General features: G+C 35.6%; 5 protein-coding genes across 15 annotated transcripts; 1 reads left to right on the top strand and 4 right to left on the bottom strand.

The window, feature by feature from the left end:
- Nucleotides 1-598: 598 nt before the first annotated feature.
- Nucleotides 599-2,548, bottom strand: AT5G56200 (C2H2 type zinc finger transcription factor family). Its single transcript, NM_125003.2, has one exon. The coding sequence runs from the start codon at nt 2,256-2,258 to the stop codon at nt 777-779; it is 1,482 nt and encodes a 493-aa protein (NP_200431.1). The 5' UTR covers nt 2,259-2,548; the 3' UTR covers nt 599-776.
- A 2,286-nt stretch (nt 2,549-4,834) lies between these two features.
- On the bottom strand, nt 4,835-8,061 carry AT5G56190 (Transducin/WD40 repeat-like superfamily protein). Of its 7 annotated transcripts, none has more exons than NM_180868.3 (11): nt 7,959-8,060; nt 7,451-7,501; nt 7,226-7,341; nt 6,966-7,130; nt 6,787-6,873; nt 6,452-6,586; nt 6,239-6,349; nt 5,989-6,080; nt 5,788-5,893; nt 5,613-5,699; nt 4,835-5,530 (listed from the first exon to the last, which is right to left on the bottom strand). In NM_180868.3, the coding sequence occupies exons 2-11, from the start codon at nt 7,461-7,463 to the stop codon at nt 5,117-5,119; spliced, it is 1,326 nt and encodes a 441-aa protein (NP_851199.1). In that variant the 5' UTR covers nt 7,464-7,501; nt 7,959-8,060; the 3' UTR covers nt 4,835-5,116. The 7 variants fall into 7 exon arrangements, with proteins under 7 accessions (NP_851199.1, NP_568838.1, NP_001331832.1 ...); NM_001345182.1 differs by having other exon boundaries at nt 4,849-5,530; nt 7,682-8,061; NM_125002.3 differs by having other exon boundaries at nt 7,226-7,501.
- An 864-nt stretch (nt 8,062-8,925) lies between these two features.
- Nucleotides 8,926-12,701, top strand: ARP8 (actin-related protein 8). 3 transcript variants are annotated; one of them, NM_125000.4, is made up of 12 exons: nt 8,933-9,371; nt 9,501-9,586; nt 9,700-9,770; nt 9,885-9,952; nt 10,052-10,113; nt 10,198-10,295; nt 10,619-10,700; nt 10,939-11,081; nt 11,371-11,519; nt 11,764-11,897; nt 12,006-12,124; nt 12,416-12,701. In NM_125000.4, the coding sequence occupies exons 1-12, from the start codon at nt 9,040-9,042 to the stop codon at nt 12,485-12,487; spliced, it is 1,416 nt and encodes a 471-aa protein (NP_568836.2). In that variant the 5' UTR covers nt 8,933-9,039; the 3' UTR covers nt 12,488-12,701. The 3 variants fall into 3 exon arrangements, with proteins under 3 accessions (NP_001330467.1, NP_568836.2, NP_974940.1); NM_203211.1 differs by having other exon boundaries at nt 9,010-9,371; nt 11,624-11,897; NM_001345181.1 differs by having other exon boundaries at nt 8,926-9,371; nt 9,700-9,952.
- LLG1 (LORELEI-LIKE-GPI-ANCHORED PROTEIN 1) lies at nt 12,687-14,127 on the bottom strand. Its single transcript, NM_124999.5, has 3 exons — nt 13,873-14,127; nt 13,718-13,777; nt 12,687-13,282 (listed from the first exon to the last, which is right to left on the bottom strand). The coding sequence occupies exons 1-3, from the start codon at nt 13,952-13,954 to the stop codon at nt 12,918-12,920; spliced, it is 507 nt and encodes a 168-aa protein (NP_200428.1). The 5' UTR covers nt 13,955-14,127; the 3' UTR covers nt 12,687-12,917.
- A 286-nt stretch (nt 14,128-14,413) lies between these two features.
- Nucleotides 14,414-18,077, bottom strand: AT5G56160 (Sec14p-like phosphatidylinositol transfer family protein). 3 transcript variants are annotated; one of them, NM_124998.4, is made up of 15 exons: nt 17,873-18,061; nt 17,576-17,649; nt 17,206-17,488; nt 17,023-17,122; nt 16,672-16,938; nt 16,514-16,591; nt 16,256-16,360; nt 16,122-16,171; nt 15,907-16,006; nt 15,727-15,825; nt 15,554-15,652; nt 15,364-15,481; nt 14,922-15,259; nt 14,766-14,831; nt 14,414-14,669 (listed from the first exon to the last, which is right to left on the bottom strand). In NM_124998.4, the coding sequence occupies exons 2-15, from the start codon at nt 17,580-17,582 to the stop codon at nt 14,646-14,648; spliced, it is 1,734 nt and encodes a 577-aa protein (NP_200427.3). In that variant the 5' UTR covers nt 17,583-17,649; nt 17,873-18,061; the 3' UTR covers nt 14,414-14,645. The 3 variants fall into 3 exon arrangements, with proteins under 3 accessions (NP_200427.3, NP_001331163.1, NP_001331164.1); NM_001345179.1 differs by having other exon boundaries at nt 14,433-14,669; nt 14,922-15,481; nt 17,873-18,077; NM_001345180.1 differs by lacking the exon at nt 17,873-18,061 and having other exon boundaries at nt 14,436-14,669; nt 17,576-17,838.

The following is an 18,077-nucleotide window of genomic DNA, read 5'->3' as shown; positions in this document are numbered from 1 at the left end:
TTAATGTGATGATCTTTGGATTTATATCCAAATCATTTTACAAATTTGGACCTACCATAGTTTGGTCTCTTTTCTTAGTGTAATGAAGAGAGATTTGATTCTTTCTTTCAAATTTGGTGTGTTTCAAAACTCAAATTTGGGGTATGTAACATATGCTAAGAAATTGTAAAAAAATACCACACTAACAACAACTTGAACTATAATAGATCATATCATTTCTTAGTGGAAGTTAAATTTGTATATGGTCTTGCTTGGAGATCCACTATTCTACAAACATAGACTAAGAAAATGTCAATTTTGTTTGTCCTAGAGTTCGGTATTCCAATTAATTGGAGCAACTTCTAATATTTATCATCATAAATTTATGGAGAAACCATTTGTTTGAAAAAAGAAAAGAAAGATAAGATGGTGAAATGAATAAGATGGTTTACTTTATGGAACTTTGGTCAATTAAACTATCATGCTTTATGTGAATCCAAAAGCATAATAAAAGAAAGATAGAAACATATCAAAGCTTGAGAGAAGAAAACAAAAGAGTATATATATCTTCTCATCAAATCAAATTAACAAAAGACCCCACCAAATTAAGATTAAAAGCCAAACACTAAAAGTACCATAAGAACCCAAAATCAAAATATCTTTCTCTCTTTCTTCTTCATACTACAATGTCAACAACTCCTTTTTACCATCATTACCTCCTAATTTAATAAGTCTTATTTTTTTGTCTTTTTTTTTTTTAAAGTTAAAAAGATTACTTGCTTGCATATATACGTCTCTTAGACTCTTTCTTCTTCTTCGTTAGGTGGCAACTCATTCAAGTCAAACTCCAAAACTCTTCTCTTCAATTTCTTCACCTCTTGTACTGTCTCTGTTACTTGACTAGAAGACGCAGTTGCTGGAACGGTTGGAGCAGCGGTTGGAACCGTGGTTGGAGCCACAGTAGAAACTGGTGCAGTCCAATGACATCTCTTGTGACCACCAAGAGCTTGACCTGTTGAGAAGCTTTTGTGACATATATTACAAACATGATCTCCATTATGACTACTGCTTAAAGATGTGTTTGTTCCTTGAGCACTAGCTAAACCGGTTATTATTGCTTCAGTTCCAAGTAATGAAGCTTCAGCGTTTGCCCTAGCTTGATGATTCTCCAATATCTTGACCTTGTTGTGACTTGCTCTATGACCTCCTAAAGCTTGATAAGAACTAAACGACTTGTTGCAAGTCACACACACGTGCTTCTCACGTGCACCGGCACCACCACCTTCCTCAGCTGCAACAACAACAACCTGATCAAGCTGATGATCATGATGAGTAGATGTTGATGACTCTTTCTCCATCTCAGACAATCTCTTCTGCTTCTTCTTCCTCTTCTTGACCATTTCCAGATATTTCTCTTCAACGGAACGCGAAGCAGAAGTCTCAGCAACATTAAGATTAGCAGCTGCTTCTGCAGTAGTAGCTAAGAACAATAGACCATTAGCATCATCAATATCCTTCACATCTTCTAAAGGTGGATCCTTCAAATCTGCTTCATCAAACTTCAAATCACCTCTCCTTCCTCTCTTCCCTTTTGTTGACCATCCTTTAATCGATTCAACAACGTTTTCCAATTCCAAATTACTGTCCCATAACTCCGAGTTCTCATCATCATCATCATCATCATCATCATCAAAATCATCATCATCATCATAATCTGAGCTTATAAACTCATCATCATGATCAAGTGTAGAAGACGATGAATTACCAAGTGGATGAGGAAGAAGAGGAGGAGGAGGCAAAACACCTTTCCAACCTCTGTCTGGATGAAACCTCATGTGTCCATATAAAGCCTTCATTGATGTAAACTTCTTGTAACAAACACAACAAGCCACTTCTAAGTCACCTCTTTCAGATCTACCAACCATACCAGACACCATCTTTGGTCTCATCATTGAGAATTTACGAGTTTCGAGCACATGAATCCGTTTATGACCTCCTAAAGCTTTACCTGACACAAACCTTTTACCACATTCACAACATATATGTTTTTTCTCTTCTCCTTCTTCTTCTTCCACATCTCCTTGCTCTAGATCCATACTCTTAGCTTCATGATCATTTTCCTCTTCCTCGAGACCGATGTTTTTAGCTTCATCATCTTCTTCTACTTGGTCTTCTTCTATCTCAGGTTTGATCCTTGGGATTTTAACCTTAATAGATCCGAATCTCGGTTTCCCAAGTGAGAATCCACAGTTGGTTTTGTAACCTCGTAATTGGTCCATCGACTTTGAAGCTAGAATCCACACAAAAACCAAGCTCAGACCAAAACTGAAACAGATCTACCAGCTGATAATAAGACTAGGGCTTCTCCTGTATACAAATACAAACTTAGTGAAGATGACAATCTCTTTAAGCTCTCTCAAACTCAACAAAATATCAAAGCTATGAAAATCTAAAAAGCAACAGAAGAAGAAGAAGAAGAGGCAATAGAGAGAAAATAGGAGGCTATAGGCATAAGAGTGAAGAAGAGTCTGTATTGTGCCTCACGTTTTTGGATGAATAGTCTCTACTTATTTTGTTCATATATATATATATAAATTTAAAAATAGCTTTTTTATTTAAGTTATTATAATTAAATGTTTTAAGTTCTTTCTAGCCACTTAGCTACTTACCAAACCATACAAGATATGACTTTTAATTGTATTTACTTAAGGTTTTGTTTGACTGTTTGTTTTTACAAAACGCAATCGCAAGTCTTTGACTAGTAAACACTTTTTTTATGGTAATTATGTAAAGCAAAGACTATTATTAGTTTGTTGTAAATTTACCTTTTTTTTTTTTGTTATAATAATGTTTCTATATATTTTTCCTTTGGGTAGATTCAAAGGGTATATTTATGATTGATTCAGTTTCCTAATTTATGAAAACGCAAAACGTGGTTTTCGGTGTTTTTAAGCATAAAGTTGAGTTCACGTTTTGGTTTTGAAGCAAACACGTCACAATCGATCGTGCTTAAGGGAATAGTAAATGCTAAATAGGTGGATTAACTGCTATTTATCTTCTCGTGGGCATTGTAATTTATGACAAATAAATCAAGATTTTATTTAAAGATTACAAGATAAAAACAAATGAAGATTTTGTTTGGATATTCATTTATTTATTTATTATTTTGATATCTCTTAGCATCAAAAGAAAATCTTTTGAAATAAGATTTCAAAAGATTTGTTAATACACTATAACAAATAAATTGTTTGGATACTTATCATAATATGTAAAACCATCTTAACTTCGGGAGAATTTGTGTTTTCTCACAAAAGGCGTTGCAGTGATAAGACTCTCCCAAGTTTCTTGCTAGATTACTTAGGTATAGTTTATACTCTTAATTATCTGAAATATTTTTTATTTAACACAAAAATATATTATTTACTCTATTAAACTTCTTCATAAACCAAACTATCCACATGTCCCAACAAAACATAACAATCCAACTTTATTTTTGCACAAAAACAGAACAATATAATCCAATTAAATTATAAAAGGTCTATTAAAAAAAATATTTCAGATTTAGTTCTAATTTCTTAATCATCTTATATATCCTATTTTCTTCTTTTCTCTTTCACCTTTTTAACCTATTCAAACAATAAATGATATATCCTATCATCTTCTTTACTATTTTTAATGAAATAAAATTGTATTACAAACACATGTAAAAGTATATTAACTACTATAATTTATTCTTTTCATAAGAAAACTTAAATTATATATGTTAATTTTCTTCACATATTTATGTTTGCAATTATCGAGATGTTTATAGTTTATCAAGTAAATTTTTCTTTTCTTTTGGATGAAAAGTTCTCATATTATAGTTTCTAAATATTTTACATATATATGTTAATCTTCTATTTAATAATATAATGTTATTATTTAAGGCAAATTTTCAACAACCAAACATGTCACAACACATGAAAGAACAGTTGAAGTTGAATGTCAACACATATAACCGAAAATTCCTTAGACAAAAACACCAAACCATATCGGAGTTTGAATGTCAACTACTATGATTAACATATTCTAGACACAAATTTAATAAAAACAAATTATCATTATGAAAATGCTATAACAAACTGAGTGTTGTGACTCGTGAGAATACTTTTGTTGAACTAAGTAGAAAACTATCAAATCAAAAGAAAACAGATCTTTGTTATTTGTTTCCTTGACAAAAATTAACTATATGATTTACATACAGATTTTATTCTCACTCAGTTAAAAAAGTCTCTACAAATAACAGGTTTTGTATGAGAGAATATTTGCCTATATTGACCACTAGTAACAAGAGATATTAACGAGATAAGTTTTGTAAGTAAAATTAATAACAAAAGATTACATAAGATTTTGTACCAAATTAAGAGTTGAGAATTAGTGGCCAAAAACTTAGTAGTGGAGGGCCACTCATACTAGTCCTGCATGAGAGATTAAGACTTAACTAAACACAATTTAAAAAAAAAGGAGGATCCACATATGTCAACAAATCCAAAATAAATCATCTATATAATTTAGCTTAACAACTTATAGGAGATGTGGAATGATTTCATTTGCATTCTGAACTGCAAAAAGATGGAATAAGTGAAATCACACAGTTTAGTTTTATACAAATCGACTTAAGACCTAATTCTGTAAAAACACATTTTTGTAGCAAATCAAAGACAAACACACATACAAAAAAATGTAAAATTAATCAATCAATGCTTAGGCCATAAATTACTTGCGCATGAATTTATACACTCTTAAGAGAATATTCTTGTAACGATATGATATGCTACTGATGCTTTGGCCATAAATAATGGGAGAAAATATATGACTCTTTCTTTATTTGCTTAAAAATCTTTTCTAATATCTTGGAACTAAATCTAGAAGATTTTCGAAGAATGTGAGTTTGACTTATGATCCCAAAAACAAATTCCCAAGTTCATGGAAAATGTACAATTTTTACAACAAATTACATAAATGAACAGCTTGTGAATCGAACCATGGTCTCTCTTTCTTTTCTTTTGTCGATATGATTATGAAACCTAACCAAGACGGCGTATAACAAATTATTTTTACGTAAGTTTTTTTTCTTTAGGCTTAGCTTAAATTTCCATCAAAGTAATGAATCGAGATAAGTGTAGTCTCTGGTTCGACCATACTCCAAGAGACTTCCATAAGTCCTGTCCCAAACACCGATGAAGAGAGATTCAGTATCTGGGCTAAACGATATCCCAGAAATCTCTCCAAAGAAATCAATCTCTTGCTCCTTTTTGTATCCTGATTTTGTGTCATAGATATGAACGAAATCTGCTGGCTCGGCCATGGCAACGTACCGTCCGTCAGATGTGAACCTAATGGACCGTACGGCTCCAAGGTTACCTTTTAGGACAGCGACTGATTCCGAGAGTTTCCTTGTGTCCCAAATACGACAGGTCTTGTCTTGGTTTCCTGTGGCAAATGTTACACCGTTTGGATGCCAAGCTGATGCAAATGAATAATCTAAGTGACCTTTTAGCGTCCCGATCGTCTGAAACAAAACTCAAAACCGTAAGGCTCCAAGACCTACCCGCAGTGAAATAGATGGTGCCGGGAAGAAGAATGTTAAGTACCTGTCCGTTACTTGTGTCTACCAGTAGACCATCTGGGTCATCTCCAACGACTGCTACTAGTTTTCCATCAGGACTTAGGGAACTATGCTGTTGAAATTTTCCAAAATAAATTTGTAAGATTGAGTTTCATTTAGCTGCTAAACATCCAGAAAAACGAGAAAATAAGTGAGCTTACATTGACGGGCCATAGATAACGGAAGAGTTGGACAAGCTTATATCTCTCCATGTCAAAGTCTCTGACTCCACAGTCATTATTTGAGGCCATGAAATGCAGTGCGCCGCTAATAAAGCCATATAACTAGTTTCAGTTTCTGTTCGTCCTATCGTCTAACCTTGGACGTCCAAAACCAAAATTAATATGAAAGTGAAGAGATACCTGGAGTTTCTATATATATCTACTGCATTGGTGATAGCGTTTTCGGTGTAAGTTGTGCGTGAGCAGAAGCTCACACCAGGTCTATCGAGATGCTGGTTGCAGGGCGCAAAAAACACAAAATTAGAACATGAATAAGCAACTAACTCCTTTGGCATTTTAAATCAGTGAAAAGAGACTTCATAGCCAGTTGGTGGAATCACCGCGGTTTGCTATCATCCTAAATATCCATTTTCAAAGCCTCTAAACTAACCTTGCAAATGAGTTCTCCTTGGAATCCACCAGCAACTAGTAGCCTTTCTTTTACTGCAAGAGTGCTAACTTGAGTCTCTGTAAATCCTTCCAACAAACTCTCGGGATGTTTCTGAAAAATACGGAACATCGGTTTTAGCTAAACCCAGCAGAGACGAAAGGAAACCACAAGTCAAATTAATTAGATGGTTTAGATAAGACTTGAGAAACGAACCTCAGACGGAGCCACATGACCTTTAACGTTAAGAATTTCACTCCTACAACCTGTCAAAGAAGACCAGTGGCTGATGGAGTAGTTGGACAATAAATAAACATCGTGTTTTGAGGTAGCCCAGACCAAATTCCTCAACTGTAACAAAGAAGCAAACATAATTTAGTCTTAACTATGATCAGCTTCACATAAAACTATGGTTCCATCAGCAATACTAGCACAGGGAAGGTCTACATTATGATTAAAAAACTACCAAGTTACATTTAGAAACCCCGAGAGAGCCACCAAATTGTTGGAAGCATAATAGAGACAGGGGTTATATAACGCACTAGACAAACCTGAAAATGGAGAATCGTTGATCTCACGGATCTAGAATTCCTTCTGAACTCATAGAAAGAGCTGCCTTTCTCAGTATTCATGCATTTCTGGTTCCAATAGACAAGACTAGAGTGAGAAAAGAGCAACATAGGTGCATCTACTAATAAATAACCTTAAAGAAACATGAAATGTAATTCACCTTGGCAGATTCATCACCAGAATTGGGTATATTTTCATAGTTTTTATATTGTTCTAGCCTAGTTTTTCTGTAATCTTTTCTAGTAAGAGTAAGACTATCCCACGGTATACCCTGAATATCCTTCCCATTCCGTGCTTGAGCAGCAGAAGTATCTGCAGCCTTGTTCTGAAAACACTCCATATACAAGCAATTGTGTGTTAAGAAAAATATACAGAGAACACAAAGCTGAAGAGTGTGAGAAACAGAGGAAGAAGACAAACCAATTGATCGAAATCTTCGACTTCGGAATCAGAAGCATCGATATCTCTTCCATCAAACGCGGCATTCATATCATCCTCGAGATCATCCATGTCATACTCATCAGCCATATATTCATCTTCAAGATCATCACCATTGTAATCAGACATGGTGTGAGATCAATTACAATCACAGAGATGATGATGATGATGAAACAACTTCCATTAAACAAGGGAAACAGAACAAACCAAAGTCAGCCATATCTCTCCACCTCCAACAATAAGTTAGCTTCCAAAAACCTGCAATATAGTAATTCACAACCATGCAAAATTCATAAATTTAGTTATAATCAAAATTCACAAACCAATTAAAAAAAAACATAAACAAAACAAAGTTGCAAACATAAAATCAATTTAGAGCTCATATTATATTCGAATCCTCCATGAGAATACGGATTACAAATTCTAAATTACGCTTACCGCAAAATTCACTTCTCCAGAAATCTGAATTTCAATAAAAATTGCAACGTAAAAACGCAAAAAATTGAATAAACCCTAGAAACGGAAACAAAAATAAATATTATTCGATCTCATGCACTAAAACCCTATGTTTGAAACAGGAAAAAAAAAGGATATTAATAATTCGATAAGATCGTGGTCTCAAACCCAGAAAACCCTAATATTAGTAGTTTCGAGAAAGAGAGGTTTCAACAGAAAAGATAAATAACATGAGAATTACATAAATAAAATCGAATACCAAATCTGAAAACTGGGTTGAGAATTGACGCGATTTAGGTAATCACCGGATCTGAGGATCCAATTTATACACAGCTTCTCCAAAAAAAAATCTATGCTCCGTAAATAAAAAAAAGGTAGTTAATCATTTTTTTCAAATACTATACACGTCAACTAATAGCAGCCAATACCTAGTATCCACGTGTCAGATACATCATGGAATTACTTATTTTTGCCAAATTGGTTTGGATCAGATATTAACCCAATTAACAACTAGGCCCGGACTAATTCCCGAACATAATAAACCAATATAAATATCCGAATAGAATCTCGATTCCTATACTAGAATAACCAGTACCAAGTCTGAACCAAACCGAATGGTAACCCGTAGGCCGGTCTAAAAATTTGGAAGCCAAAGTAACAAAATACTTTTTCTAAGGTTATTATAAACGGTTTTGAAATTGAAAGTTTTTTTCGTAGAACTAAATATTTTTGGGAACCATATATAATTGAACCAAATCGAAACCGAAAATTAAAATCTCTTAACAAAACCAAAATCCCAAGACCCAAAATCCGAATCTGAATGGATACGATCCAAAAATGATCCAAGTAACCAAATGATCAGAGGCCTAGTAACAACACTTTTAAAGAGGAACCAAATGATCAGGCCTGGTAACAAAACACTCTTAAAAAGGAAGAGGACTGCTCTCACAACAAAATAACAAAATTTGGAGTCGACCAGATTAAGAAAAATCCACTAAAAACAATACTTATTGGTATTTTTCTGTTTCTATGAAATTTTGTAATTCACAACAACAACAATAAAAGTTGAGCACGTGATATTGACCACTTCGAGTTTTTTTTTTCCAATTGGGCTCACAAAATATCGTTATGATTATTGACATTAGTGAGCCAGTACCAAAATTCTTCAACGCTATTGAACACGTGTCATTATATTAAACAGTACACGTCAGTCAGTCTCATCCCAACTAGAAACGACGTCACACCAAAGAAAAAACGCCGTGTTTATCAAATTTTCCTGATTCGATTTTCTTGGGAAAATTTCTGATTTCGAGAAAAAACAAAAATCCGCAAACTCGACGATGATCCTGAAGAAAGTATGGGGATCGGTGTGGAACCGATCGAATAGTGGCAAGGATTTGGTGAATCATCAGAGAGCGATCGATGTTCCTCCTCTGTTATTGTCTTCTTCATCGTCTCTTGGTGCGTTTGATCAGCTACCGATGGATATTCTAGTCCAGATACTGATGATGATGGAGCCAAAAGATGCTGTGAAATTGGGCTTAACGTGCAAAGCCTGGAAATGCGTAGCTAGTGGTAATCGTCTCTGGATATTTTATCTCCAGTGTTCTCAAGAGCCATGGGACTCCATTTTCTTCGCTGAAACTAGTTTGCGTTCTGGTTATCCTCTCCGGTGAGTGTTTTTTGCTTGCTTTTATCGGTAGAGAATTTTGGTGATGGGGTTTGAATTTTGTTTCTTTTTGAATTTGGTAGTTTCAGTGTTAAAACATTGTAGATGATTCAAAGTTTAACGATTTTGCAGAATGATTTCTAGTCAATCAGGAGAGTTGTCGTTTATGCACATTTATAGTCAGAGGGCACAAGTTCCTGGTTCTATCATTATTGATGGTATGCTTTGTGTTTTTGTTTTTCTTTCTGGATAATCATATAGATTTATGTCATTCAATTGTGCTCAATATGTCTCGTTTGTTTCTGTATGTGTCGTCTACGACTCATTGAAGGTGGTTCTGGATATTGTAAGTTTGGTTGGAGCAAGTATGCGTCTCCTTCTGGACGTTCTGCTACTTTTTTGGTGAGATAGTTTTTGTACTAAATGCGGATCATTATTTATATTTACAAAGATAGTAAGCTTGCGTCTTCTCTCTTGCAACACAAGATAGTTCTTACTAGTTTGATCGATCGCCAGGAATTTGGTAACATTGAGTCACCGATTTATGCTAGACTTCAACAGTTCTTTGCAACCATTTTCACCAGGTTTGTTTTTCGTTTCTTTTGGAGTGACAGCTGAATGATTTTAGCATTTGTCTCTATGGCTTTTGCTTTCCCGATTTCATGTGGATAGTTTGCTTACAGGATGCAGGTAAAGCCCTCTATGCAGCCAATAGTGGTATCACTACCTCTCTGCCATTTTGATGGTTAGCTACTGTTATTATACTTGTTTATGTTCAGGATTACATCTCGTGGTTCCAGTTTTAAGGTTTTATTAAATTTGTTATCAGATACTGAATCAGCCAAGGCATCAAGGCGGCAACTTAAGACTGCTATTTTCAATGTCTTGTTTGACATGAACGTCCCTGCAGTGTGTGCAGTTAATCAGGTAAGCCTTGTTCACACTTCAGTGCTTTCTGATGGATATTGCTCCAAAATATCAGAACTCTTGCATTGAAATTTCAGAGTAGTAAATTTCTCAGACAGATTCATTCACCATCACTATAGCCATATTTTCCACGGTTTAAGCAAGTAGGCCAGTACATTTAATAAATTGTATTGGCGGGAAATTGATTTTTGGGGGATTTGATTCATTATCTCACCATTAACTAGAGATAGTATAACTAAGGTTATGCACTCCTTGTGAAATGATTGGTTTTGTTACTATTACAGTCATAAGAAGATTATGAATAATCTGTGCTCTGTTTCCAGGCTGTGTTAGCTCTATATGCAGCACGGCGGACATCTGGAATTGTTGTCAACATTGGTTTCCAAGTCATCACCATTCTTCCGAGTCAGTTTATTTCTCTCTACTATTAAACTCTTTTTGTATCTTCACAGATGTTGTTTAACAACATGGTAGACTTTCTAGCTTTAGTCACTCATGATGTGATTCTTTTTGTGGAACTGAACTTGATGAAAGATGAAAATGTGAACATTTCATTTTGCTGAAAAAAATCCTCGTGTATCTCTCTGATTCTTTCTGCACCATTCACTGTTGTCTTAACAATTACTTTTGCTGTGTTCTGCAGTTTTACATGGTAAGGTGATGCGCCAGGTAGGTGTAGAAGTCATTGGTTTTGGAGCATTGAAACTCACGGGCTTCCTTAAGGAGAAGATGCAAGAAAACAACATTTCCTTTCAATCACTCTACACTGTTCGTACTCTTAAAGAGGTATGACCATTTACCAATATGTTCTCCGAAAATAACTTTGTAGGTTTCCATCCTAAATTCCTCTTCCGTAAAATACACATATGATACCGCCACACACAAGCCATCAAACCCGATGTGTTCATAGCACCTTGTGAACTTCAACCAGTTTTCTATAACTGCCAATATAATCCTTGAAGGCGTTGAATATGTGCAACTCATGCACAAGCATTAGTTCATAGCACGTTATATTGGAAGTTACTGAGTATAGTTCTTTATATATGATGTTTTTCTTTTTGTTTTGCGAATGTAGAAACTGTGTTATGTGGCTCTTGATTATAAAGCTGAACTTTCAAAAGACACACAAGCTTCAGTGGAAGTTTCAGGTGAAGGATGGTTTACTTTATCAAAAGAGCGTTTCCAAACAGGGGAGATATTATTCCAACCACGTCTCGCTGGAATGTAAGACCTGCACTGCTTAATACCATAACATCAAACCTTGAAACTTCTTAAATTGATTCAATCTAATTAGCTCGAAACTAAATTGATATCATCTGATTATACAGTATAGTGCACAAACTCGTTTATGAGTTCCACGGTTTTCCTTATGCGTATCAGGGCTGGGCTATTTTCCTGTGAAGAGCCTCCATACTTTTGGCCAATTTATAATTTATTTTTGGATTGGTTTTTGTCTTGGCCAAAACAGGCGTGCAATGAGTCTGCACCAGGCCGTCTCGCTCTGTATGGACCACTGTGATGCAGCAGGACTTACAGGTGACGATAGTTGGTTCAAGACTGTAGTACTAACTGGGGGAAGCGCGTGTTTGCCTGGACTCTCAGGTTCAATTACTATTAGCGTCTTTCTTTTGCAAATGCCATCAATTTACTCGGAGATACGTGAATGGCGAGCTTATGGGTTCTGTTTTATTTTGTGTGATCTGTATCCAGAGAGGCTAGAGAGAGAACTGCAAGATCACCTTCCTTCATCTATAAGTAACGGAATCAGAGTAATACCTCCTCCTTACGGCGTGGACACATCATGGCATGGGGCAAAGCTTATTAGTAATGTAAGTGATATTATTTTTCATTCATACTCATGAACCATTAGTAAATGATACAACAGATTATTTCTGGAGTTCTACTATCTGAGATCTACCTTTCATATTATATACACGTTGGGCGCATTTGGTGAAATAAGCATAGTGTGCAAATAATGATGCATAAACTCACCTTTACGTACTTCATTTCTATACCGGACATTTATCTGAAGCTTGTTCTCTAGATTAATTTAACATAGTGAAGTCTCATGAACTTAGTTAGCCTCACGCAATTGCGGTTGTCCTGATTACTATGCGCAGTTGAGCATCTTTCCTGGTCCTTGGTGTATCACAAGGAAGCAGTTCCGTCGCAAGTCAAGACTCATGTGGTGAATCTTTCCTACCATCGCACAGACCGAGTGAGAGGCAGGTTACAGCTGTTATAAGGTACTTTGCAAGTCTTTAGATAAGTATGTATATGTATAGAGTCATACTTGATTGTACTCAAAAGCCATAAAGAACAAACAGAAAACCTTTTTATATACATACAGTATTTACGAGAGATTGTTGAAACTCTTGGTGATTTATATATCCTAACCATTTCACTATCTTCTAGTTACTATTTACTTCATTGGTCAATTTTATATAAGAAGAGACAAGTAGACACACAAAGGCCATTACAAATTATCATTTAGAATTTTTTGAACTCCCTAGTAACAAAAGAATGAGACAGTACAACAGTAAAACAAATCGTGGATATACATACATCCTCTTCCTCAGGTTGTTGTAATAAGTTCATTGCAGAAATTCGGATTTATCAGCCTCAGAACAACTTAACAAAAACCAAAAGAGCCGCGGAAACGGTCAGCCAAAGACGGGACGACGAGGTAGTTGCTGCGTTTACCTCTGCTGATGTCTCTGGAGGCAACTGGGATCCGGCAGGGCATTCGAGACCTTCTTTACCTTCTTTGCACTGGTTAGCGAAAAGTCCAGGCGGGTATTTTCCATAGAGATTGATGTAACTGAACATAGTGGTTGCACAATCCGAGCTCAGGTCGTTGAGCTGGTCAGTGTAAGGACACGCAAAGTCCTTGAAGGCGCCACAACATTCTTTTGGTGGGTATTTGGGACCTTTGCATTTGCTGGTTATGATCGTGTAGTTCATAAACTCAAAGTTCACAGGACATGCTGTTTCATAGAAAGAGGAAAACCATATCACTTAGAAGAATACAAACAATTTTTATCTCAATATATCGGGCTGAATTCACACGAAGCAAACGCCCAAATAACTGCTACAATTGTCAATTCACACGAAAAGAGTTATGGAGATGAATAGCAACATTTGTAGAGGTCAAGAGGATCATCATTAAGCCACATGACTAAAAGTAAACAAGTAGAGAATGCCAAGAACTCACATTTTCCTCCAACAATTCATAGCTAGGAATCAAGAATCAAGATTGTAGTCAAATATATGGTAACTAGCTATCTATATATGGATCCGTCTATAATTAGAAGCTCTTTACTAAGATCTTCATACTAAAAGGAGAATCAATTGCTGGAATCATTAGAAAGTATATAAAAAACAGTAAAGTTATGGGAAGAGGAGAGATTTAAGAAACTTGCTTTTCTTGGTCTGAAGCAAGTTTCTGCCAAGAACCAAACTCTGAGATTCGAAGACCCCATCTGCAATAAGAAAACGAGAAAATTGATGATGACCCATCTAACCAAACCAACAATTTGTTCGAGAATAAGACGAAAGTGTGTATGTATGTGTGTACCTGAAATGAAACTTGAAGAAGAGAAAGAAGAAAGAACTGAGAGTAGAAGAAAGAAGAAAAGAGCTCTAGAGAGGAGCTCCATGGTTCTTTGTTGGTTACAGGAGAAGTCACGAAGAGATCTGATTTCAAGAAGACGACCTTGATTCAAGAAGAGCTATGGCAAACCACGAAGATGAAAGAGAGAGAATAATTATATAAATAAAATAAAAATAAAATAGAATAAAAGATGGTCCGTCGATGACTATTACATACATTTTGTCCGGATTACAGCTTAGAATAACGCGGAAACATGCGCACCTGTCTTCAACGCCGCCCCTTCCCAAAACGATGGCGTTTTGTCGTCTTCACTGCAGTGAATATTTTTGTTACTAAACTAATGTAATTGTTTTGAAAGAAAGAAGAAAGAATTACATTATTTTTAATTTTAAGCGTAATTGCCTAATTAGACCGATTGAGAAGTATGAACAACAATTCGGAGCCGTGTTTTTTTCTTTTTTTTCATTGTTTACGTCGAACATTTCAGTAATATTGTTAACTACGAGTTGTAACTGAATGTAAACAAGTAGCTAACCAACATGTACATTATTCCAACTTTATTTCATAATTATGTAAGCTCTTGGTACTAGTAAATTAGAGAGTTTCAACTTTCAAACATAAACCGCGATGTTTGTTCCTCACTCGGAAATTTAAACAAACTTTACAATAGACCAAAATAAAACCAAAGGTCTACGTATATAATTGTCTTTTTGTCCGTTTAGTTATGACCAAGAGCTTCAGAAACAGCATCCTTTTCTTCGCTGCCAACATAGAAAATCAGAGTCTCAATCAACCGAACGCATAAGTTTAGATAATCAAATATAAACCGAAACTTAACCCAAAGTGAGTGGGCTTACTTCTTCGTCTTGAGATTCAAGCTGTTCTGTAATCTGAAGTTGTTTTGTTAATGTTATATGTAATACCTGAAAACACACACACAAAAAAAGGAGTTACAATATATGATAAAACGTTTACAAGCTTCTTATAAGATCAAGTTCGAGAGGGTTACGTACTGATTTCGTTTTGTCGAGATCGAGTTCTAGAGACTTGATCCTCTCCAGAGATTCTGCTAATAGCTTCTCATTTGCTTCTGGGATTTTTACTTGTTTTCTACTGATCTCTGTGAATTCTTTCTCCATCTTCTTAAGACGATCGAAACACTCAAGAACCTTGTTGTTTGTCGACGAATCTGGGACAACGACTGTGTTCTGTCTTTGCCAGTATCCAGGTAATAGGAAACCAAAGAGAACAAATAGCTTCAGTGGAAAAACTAGTAGTATTTTCACCAAGTGAAAGATGTTCTCGCTGTTGATTTTCTCTCTAAGAGCACCAAACCGTAAAATCTGACCACCTGAAACGTGTTAATGATCATTTTGAATATACAGTAGCGATTACAATCCATGTGAAACAGAACATTAACGAAACTATGTAACAAGGCATGAAGAAAAGAAACACCTTCTCTTACAGATGTATTTGCGAAAGTGTTTTCAGTATCCGCGTCAAGTAATTGGGATTGAGCCGATTCTATAGATTCCACGGTAGTAATGAATTTATCACCGTCTGATGTACTAGCCTGCACGAAGAGGCTTAGTCAAAAACCAATCTATATAAAATGTTTTGAGAAACAAACAGGGTCAAAAAGCACCTTATCAGAGAGTGGAGGAACTATACAAGTGTGCATTGAAGATCTGGACCCAGTGGAAGAGTAATATTCTTCAGGTTCTGGCTCTTCTTTCAAAGTTTCCTGACAAGAATTAAAGTTACTACATTGTATGGAAGATAAAGATAAAACCTCTTAAATTAATGGAGTAAGCTCACTTTAGGCGAGATCGTGCAAGTGGTAGAATCATAATCTCTTACATGAAGAGGAGCTGTTGTTGTTTGCGGTACATTATTTACTTCCATGTGATGAACGAGCTGTAAAACAAGACAACAATAATATTAGTTCAACTTACCAAGATAATTGATTCTTATAAGCAAAAACAAAAAGGGACATGCCTCAACTATTTCAGGATCATTCCAGGGTCCTTTGTTAGACCTCAAGCACCCTCCCTCGTTAGGACATTTGCATAAGCCTCCCAAGAATTCTGGAAGTTGACTGTACAGAGAGGAAAGAAAAGCAATAAATACTAATGTTAGCATGCCATAACCAAAACTTGAATGAGGCTATCTACAAAACAAAAACTCTATGAGGTGAGCTATAAAAAATTAACCTGGAATCAATTGCTTCAAGTAACTTTGACAAGGACCTTGGCTCCAAAACCTAAGTAACACAAGTAATGAGTGGTTGCTAATAACAGAAACGAGGATATATACTTAAAAGTAAAACCAGAGCGATAGTCATTACTTGTATCTTTGCAATAGTCATCGGATCAAGAAGCTTCTGTGCGGCAGGCCAAAGAAAACTCCTGAATCCAATCCCTGCATTGACAATGAACATTCGGTGCAAAGTCTGCAAGAGTCAGAGACCATGATTACAAACTTTTAGAGCAACCGAAACATCCATGTCCACTTGGCTCATTGGATTCATCACAAATATTATCCCCTTTTATACTTGGAGTAGAGCTTCTAGTACAAAAAGTGTATTCATCAAAGAGTTAAGTACCTCAGGGTAATAATTGCAATCAACTTTAGCAATGGTGGCCAGGAGATTAGCAGCGGTAGGAGTAAAGTTCTTCATACCCTGAACAACCACAAGAGCAATATTATAATTCAAGAAAAACCATGTGGTTCCTTTAAAGCATCTACATGAGTTTACCATACCAGGCCTTCAACATCTAGTATTGTAGTAGTTGTAGTAACTCGTCTCTTAGCTGCAACTGAACACGCAGGTAGCTTCTCTTGAAGTGTCCTCTCGAATTCTTGAACATGGTACTTCAAGTATCGCTCTATAGTAGTAACCTCCATAAGTTTACCAGGATGAGCTTTTCCAAGTCTCTCGATATAAATAGGTCTCCCATCTTTATCAACTCCATGATACCCTTGAGGATAGTGCCTTGTCACTTCATCCAACTCTTTGAAATTGAAATCCTATTTTATCAATTTGTAAAATGTTGTTAGTTCCACAGCAAGATGCTACTACTCTGAAACCACAGCTGAAACCATATCTCGTACCTGTATAATGCGATCGGTTCCAAATTCTTTCCTCCATTTAAGCATTTCCTCCCATGCCGTGACAGTTTTCTCGATTTTGAATTCCATTGTTTTCAGAAACCTACACAGAGACACAAATAAAAAAGTCTTCAACTTTCCAGTTGTATATAAGAAAAGAAGGAACTTTGGTAGCTCATTTCATACCTCAACAACATATGATAATCATCATGTACTGGAGGCAACAAATCTTTCTGAAGAAGTTGTTGACGCAATTTAGAAACAAGCTTCTCCTCTTTCTCATCTCTAACATCTTCAATCAAAGGAATCTGGAAATCGATTTTACGTTTGCCTTTTCTCATCTTCAAAGGATGTGTAAGTTTAGTTGAACAACTAAAAGCCTTCTTCTTCAAATTCCCAATTCTAGAACGCCGTGGCTCTTCTTCTATGTACTCAGAATCTGATAGTTTCTCTCCTGTTTGTTCTCGACCTGTAGCAATATATTCCATATACATCAAAAACGAAGCTAATTTCACAATCATTTCACTGATCGATTTTATCTCTTCTCAAAATTTACCTGACATTCTTCAGAATCAAGTTCAAGTTCTTCAAACGCGAAATTCACGAACTGTAACGGATAGAATCTCTCCTCTGAAGCAAAATTTAAAGGTCGAAATCAAAACTCCGAGACCTAAAAATTCCTCCAAAAGGAAGGAAAAGCAATGCAGAAGGAAATCGACAAAAACCCTAATGAATCCTTAAAGTGTTTAACGAAAGGTAAATTACAAAGAGAGAAGATATCTAAAAATAGGAAGAATAGTTTGTAACAGAGAGAAAAAGCCAAGGAGATAAAGATGGCGATAGACAGTTATACCTCTTTCTATATACAGAGAGATCTGTAGAGAGAGACAATCAAATAGATTCCAGAATCTAAAATTTCTCAGATGATCTGTAGAGAGATTTGAATTTTGAGAAAATTAAGAGGATTTTGGTGCACTCTGTTTCTTTTTAAAAAGTATTTGAGGGCTCTGTTTTCTTAACACCATGAAATGGCCGACATGTCTCATTCCAAGTTTTAT

This window comes from Arabidopsis thaliana, chromosome 5 (genome assembly GCF_000001735.4).
Source record: "Arabidopsis thaliana chromosome 5, partial sequence".
NCBI classification, from domain to species: Eukaryota; Viridiplantae; Streptophyta; class Magnoliopsida; order Brassicales; family Brassicaceae; genus Arabidopsis; species Arabidopsis thaliana.
Note: the sequence above shows the minus strand (reverse complement) of the source record. Positions and strands in the feature narration are given on the sequence as shown.